General features: G+C 33.1%; 1 protein-coding gene across 1 annotated transcript; it reads left to right on the top strand.

Moving 5' to 3' along the window:
* Window positions 1-5,565: 5,565 nt before the first annotated feature.
* LOC141656790 (jasmonate-induced protein homolog) lies at window positions 5,566-6,629 on the top strand. The gene is made up of 3 exons (XM_074463843.1): window positions 5,566-5,620; window positions 5,770-6,099; window positions 6,244-6,629. Exons 2-3 carry the CDS (start codon window positions 5,776-5,778, stop codon window positions 6,433-6,435), a joined length of 516 nt encoding a protein of 171 aa, XP_074319944.1. The 5' UTR covers window positions 5,566-5,620; window positions 5,770-5,775; the 3' UTR covers window positions 6,436-6,629.
* Window positions 6,630-6,887: the final 258 nt, after the last annotated feature.

Below are 6,887 nucleotides of genomic sequence, written 5' to 3'. Positions count from 1 at the left end.
TAGCTAGATCTCATAATCGGTCAGCGCTCCGCTTGGCACTTTTCCGGCCACAATTTTTCCCAATAGCGCTTCCATATTTACCCACTTGAAGGGAAACTTTTTTGGTTCCAAAGCCGCATGGTGTATAATGGGAAAAATGCATCGAGCACGGACTGTTCTTGGGTTTTGGCATGGCATGCACCTGCAGATAACACAGCCTAGATTCCTAACAGGGTAAATATGAATTATTTTAAAAGCACGCACATATTTATATTGGGTGATGATACGTTCATTAATCATTTCATCAGGTTGCAGTTTATTTTCCTCGATCATTCTTATTTTTTTTTTTTTTTTTTTTTGCTTTGTTTAAATGCAGGTATATGTTGTATGTGGTCCAAAGCAAGTCATTGCCAATCGACCTTTGATCAAATTCAAAAAAAGTTGGACACTTCGTTAACTTTTGATACTTCCACCGATCGGCTACCAAGACACGTGCTTGACGGCAACATTAGTGACGCAGCCCCCAGATTGCTACTCTTATCGCGGACTTTAAACTTATCCCATAAAGTCACGGACCCATAGTTGTCCATATATATAAAGTATTGTAATAATAAAGGGTCGAAAAATTACCGTGTAATCTATGCCTTCATGTTAGCTACCAGTGCATGTACACTGGTTGCTAATACTATTACCTATTAAGAAGGTTAAATAAATCACAAAATGGAGTAATAATTATGATAATGAACTTCATTGTTGTTTATTTACATTTACATATTTGCGAGGTACTCTAAGTGACCGCTCTTGACTCAGGTTTGGGCCGCGATGTTACAAATTGACAAGTACTGAAGAAGTATTGTTTTTTTCTAAAAGGACGCGTAGATATGAGTTTTCTCGTTAATTGTTTTTAAGTTCCACGCACTAATTTAAGGTAAAACATTTGAATTAAAAATTATAGTGAACGTTGAGGAAAATCATTAACCCCTAAACTATGACCCAAAACTTGCTTGTTCGACTATTGACCCGACTTAATCACCCACTGGAAATAGGACAAACCCGATTAAGGTGTGTAATTAAAATTACCCGTACCTAAGTCGAATTGAAACGAAATCAAATATTACCAGATATTCTTATTTTTAAACCCATTCGTTATATAAAAGACTATCATAGTTTCGGAAAAAGGGAACATTTCATCTCCCAATTATTTTCGTCTTTTTATTAAAACTACCGATTTCTAAAAAGATGATTAGTAACTACATAAAAATATATCGGACTATTTTAAATATAGGAGACAAGATAATTAACTCCATTATCAAATTATTCACTACTACAAATTCAGGCAACCACAACGGCCCCTTAACAACGCTTATTCACGAAAATCACTAAAAGACGTAGAATGGATAATTATCTTTGCACGAAATTTTACTAAACTTAATTACAACGGTTATGTGTTGTTAATCGTTGTTATTGGTTTTAACAACGGGACAAACTTGGACAACCGTTGTTAATATAAAAACTAATAACTACAGTTTACTCTGTAATACATTATAACTGTTGTTAATAATTTGGCGCAAAATTAGTGAAAAGTAATTACAACGGTTATATTAGAACCCGTTGTTAATACTTTTTAACAACGGTTGTCAAAGGAACCGTTGTTAATATATTCTCTAATGACAACAGGTTTATGTGTAATTACCGTTGTCAATACTTTCAAGCAAATACCACAATATATACCACACAAACACAGATCAGCTACAGCCAGAAACACAAACACACAACCACACTCTTTCTCATCGTCGCTTTATCATCTCCGTCACTGTTGTTGTCATCGTCTCTTTCTCTATCTAATTATCAGGTATATATCTATCGCTTTATGGTTTTAGGTTTTGTCATCTCCGTCATTATTGTTCTTTCTCTAATTATTTTATTTGCATGTGTTTTTCTCCGTCATTGTTCTTAATTTCTCTAATTATTATTCGCTTATTTTTTCTGCGTTTATTAGTAAAACAAATTAAATAAAATAAAACAAAGAAGATGATGGAGAGGATAGTAAAACAAATACACATTTAACATACATAAACTTAATTAATTGATATATATACACATAAAATTAATGTATTGCTAAAAATACAATTCTTAGATGTTCATATAGGGATGCATTCTCTTCTTTGATATTCATCGTCTTCTCGTTTGCTATTTGGAGGTTTTGTTCCGCAGATGCAATATCTTCATATAGTTGCATTATCTCATGCTCTAACAAGCCATTTTTTGGCGTCCTTGAGTGCGATCCGAGCATCCTCAAGGAAGAACCCTTTCCTCTCGATTTCCAGCAAGCGGCGTATGAAACTTTTGTTGTACTCGGTCATAATGCATGTTAAATGAATGGTATCATTCATTATTGAAGGAAGTTTGGAGTTTATTAGGTTTTAAAGATTTAGGGTTTGGAGTTTAGGGTGGAGATAGTGATATAATGGATTGGTTATTGAGATAGTGGAATGAATTTATAATTAGTAATGTGTCGTTTGAGTTGTTTTTTAATTAATATGTTTAGGGTTTGATGCTTAAATTAATACGAATTTTGTTTAGGAAGTTGTGTCATATCCCTGCTTCAAATCTTATAACCCTTCGCATTTCATATATTGTGTCCTTTCATGCAGGGATTTTGGCAGTAATAATGCATGCATCTAGTAATATATAATTAATTGATGCATGAGGGATTTTGGCAGTAATGCTTTGTTTTTTTTTTTTTTTTTTTTTAAAACCAATAACAACGGTTATTTAAAAAAAACCCATTGTCGTTAGTTATAACAACGGTTTTTTCTATTGTAACCGGTGTTTATAACTTTCTCACCAAAAATTAGTCACACTTTCCACAACGGTTATTTAAAAAAAACCCGTTGTCTTTAGTTATAACAACGGTTTTTTCTATTGTAACCGTTGTTATAACTTTCGCACCAAAAATTAGTCACACTTTCCACAACGAATGACTCGTAACAACAACGGTTTTTAACCGTTGTTAATAGTTTTCACAACGATTTTCTTAAAAAAAACCAACCGTTGTTAAAACCTTTAACAACGGACGCTTTAACAACGTCCGCTTTTTTATATACCAGGGTCTTTAACCGTTGTTATACCCTATATCTGTAGTAGTGATTATACGGATATATAAATGGGTAGAATAAGTAAAACTACAGTATTTATTGCGTACAATCATCTCACCCTATGAGACGACCCCTTTATGTAAAAACATAACCCATTTATTAATAATAAATGAACAAGTTTTTTTATAAAAGTGATCTTCTCACGATGTGAGACCGTCTTATATCATAAGTTGTGGTAAAACAATCTCTCACAAGCGTGTTATGTGAAAACATCACAAGTAGATTTTTGCAGAACACGTTATATCAATGAATGAAGTGTTACCGAAGATGTCTTAGTCTAGTGGTTAAAACGGAGGTATTGTGAATAATAAGTTCCATGTTCGAATCCCCCCTCCCTTTTATTATAATGCGATTAAGTGCGCATTTCAATTGAAAAAAAATGAATGAAGTGTTAGGCATTTCGGAATCATATGCCATATGAGTGGATTCACTATATGATCCAAAAGGGATTGAATCTACCATATGCATTACTACGTGTGTGGATATGTTTTGAGCGGAGATTGGTTGTCAATGGCCATATAGGGAATAAATTCCCCACTAAAATGATAAAATTCTCGATTAATACGAACAAAGAAAGTAAATATTCTTATGAAAAGTCATATTTAAATGAGCTACATTGTACATTAAATAAAATCAAGCAACATAATAAGAGAATAACTCACTTAGAGAAATCACGGATTTCAACTATTCTGCTAGTATTACACACTAGCTATTATCTTTGTGAATGAAAATAAGGGTATACCTCTTTTGAGAAATCGGTTGTTCTATTTGATAACCGTCAACAAACATAGATGTCTTTATATCTTCAAGACAACTATGAAGGTCCTAAAAATGGTCCATGTCAAATATATGAAGTCCCATATTGATAGTAGACTAAACGTCTTAGAGTAGTATATCATCTTTGTATATGTTATTTGGATTTTATATATGAGTTCATATCACACACAACATGATTTAAATAACCTTTCTTAGAGGGGTTACAAAATTACAATGACCCCTTAAACACCCATTAACTCACAATTAAGCTGAATGTCAATCTAGTCAACTTTAGACTATTATTAGTCTTATACATTATTATCGGGCAATCCATCCGTGTGAATCAATTTTGTGTCATTTGGGTGATTTAGTTTGTGTTTCGATTGGTTCAAAGAAGATTAATCCAGATATCAGTTTAACCTCGAGTCGAGTCGTTTTGGTTTACTCTACCAAATTTTGAGTTTTACTAGGTGGTTTTAGAATGGTGCAGATCGGATATCCTAAAATCATACAACCTTTTGCTTGTTATAGTCCAAGTAACCAATGACACCAACACAATAATTTTCCCGAGAGTTATGTTTTACTCTTTTTTCTAAAATTCTAGGGTAACTTATCTAAGAAATTTTCAACTATTTTTTTATGAACGTAATTCATTTTATCTTAAAATCGGATTAATACGCCCTCCGTTAAATTCGTTTGTTTACTTATTTCATTTATGTGTGTTTCATTCATTTGTTTACTTCCCTATTGGAAATATTTCTGATGGGTAATGTGATCATCCTCATAACCTATTGTCCATTTGTCACTCAATAATAATACCCACAAATTATTGGAAATATATCTCCATTATTTTATGAGTTATCCACTCGTATCTTTTTGTATGCTCTAATAATAAATGTCCATATAACATTCCGTAATTTGCTTGTACACAATCTCCATTAATGACTGTATGTTACGGTATAGGCCTCTTAGGCTCTTAGCTATGTCAGTTAAGCTTGTATAAATAATGTCGTTTTTTACAAAAAAAAAAATTCAAAAATTATCATTGCATTTCATTAGAAAAGAAATTACATTTGCAAAAACTATGAAACTATGAAACAAAACAAAATATATCCCGTCAAAAACAGGATAAAACCGAGATATATGTTATAACTAGGAACGTAGATGATTTATAAGCCTATGATGATCTTTCTGTTTAGTTTTCATGAACATTCAAATAGCCACCAGATATGGGATTTTCCTTTGGACAACAATTTTGCTTTCATGCATGCATGTTCACTATATTATTTATTCAATTCTTTCTTCTATCACAAATAGTATCCTACTCTTTCCGTTGTCTTTGTGCCAATTTCAAAGGTAGCAAATGCTCGGGATGGAGGGAGTACCACATTTAATGATTGCACAACTCTTTGTATTTGTATTGTACTTACAAAAGTATGTGGAAAATAGCTGTTAGCTATTTAACTTGAGTCCCGATTTTTTTACGATTATCATAAGGTAGTCTCTTTAATTTAGATAAAGAAAAGAAATGAAGAATATGATTCTTGTTTTAAAGGAGGTGATAGAAAATTCTTACGCTATTGTGTAAATTAGAATATTGAATCTACTTTTTTTATATCCGTTATTGCGCATAGATGGTTTGCACTATATAAATAACTTAGGTGGTAGTATGGTTGGGGCAAGCAAGAGGCAACGTTGAAATCATTAACATCTTCAAATATTTCAAGGTAAGAAGACTTTTGGTGCATAAAACTAATTAGTAGTGTTCTTGTTATTTATTAAATAAATTGCATTCTATTTGATTTTTTTACTACTTTCGCCGTTTTGAATGAAACTACGGGATTTCTTATACTTTGTGTAATATGTACCATTAAAGCTCGATATGGCTACGATGCAAGAACAAAATGTCACGGTTTGCGAGAAGACAGTAAAGCAACCACAAAATGGTACCCAAGCCACCATGAATAACCAGACCCATTTTGCTATGACCTTAGCTAGATCTCATAACTGGTCAGGCGCTCCGCTTGGCACTTTTCCGGCCACAATTTTTCCCAATAGCAGTTCCATATTTACCCACTTGAAGGGAAACTTTTTTGGTTCCAAAGCCGCAGTGGTGTATAATGGGAAAAATGCATCGGGCACGGACTGTTCTTGGGTTTTAGCATGGCATGCACCTGCAGATAACACAGCCCAGATTCCTAACAGGGTAAATATGAATTATTTTAAAAGCACGCACATATTTATATTGGGTGATGATACGTTCATTAATCATTTCATCAGGTTGCAGTTTATTTTCCTCGATCATTCTTATTTTTTTTTTTTTTTTTTTTTTTGCTTTGTTTAAATGCAGGTATATGTTGTATGTGGTCCAAAGCAAGTCATTGCCAATCTGACCTTTGATCAAATTCAGCAAAAGTTGGACACTTCGTTAACTTTTGATACTTCCACCGATGCGGCTACCAAGACACGTGCTGACGGCAACATTAGTGACGCAGTCCCAGAGATTGCTACTCTTATCGCGGACTTTAAACTTATCCCATAAAGTCACGGACCCATAGTTGTCCATATATATAAAGTATTGTAATAATAAAGGGTCGAAAAATTACCGTGTAATCTATGCCTTCATGTTAGCTACCAGTGCATGTACACTGGTTGCTAATACTATTACCTATTAAGAAGGTTAAATAAATCACAAAATGGAGTAATAATTATGATAATGAACTTCATTGTTGTTTATTTACATTTACATATTTGCGAGGTACTCTAAGTGACCGCTCTTGACTCAGGTTTGGGCCGCGATGTTACAAATTGACAAGTACTGAAGAAGTATTGTTTTTTTCTAAAAGGACGCGTAGATATGAGTTTTCTCGTTAATTGTTTTTAAGTTCCACGCACTAATTTAAGGTAAAACATTTGAATTAAAAATTATAGTGAACGTTGAGGAAAATCATTAACCCCTAAACTATGACCCAAAACTTGCTTGTTCGACTATTG

This window comes from Silene latifolia, chromosome 5 (assembly GCF_048544455.1).
Source record: "Silene latifolia isolate original U9 population chromosome 5, ASM4854445v1, whole genome shotgun sequence".
Lineage (NCBI taxonomy): Eukaryota > Viridiplantae > Streptophyta > Magnoliopsida > Caryophyllales > Caryophyllaceae > Silene > Silene latifolia.
The sequence above is the reverse complement of the archived record's forward strand: the minus strand, read 5'-3'. Positions and strand labels throughout refer to the sequence as shown.

What these genes read in the sequence shown, in the direction of transcription:
- LOC141656790 (XM_074463843.1), top strand. Translation starts at nt 5,776, where the DNA reads ATGGCTACGATGCAAGAACAAAATGTCACGGTTTGCGAGAAGACAGTA. An exon ending in CAGCCCAGATTCCTAACAGG is followed by an intron (nt 6,100 to 6,243) that starts GTAAATATGAAT and finishes GTTTAAATGCAG; the next exon opens with GTATATGTTGTATGTGGTCC.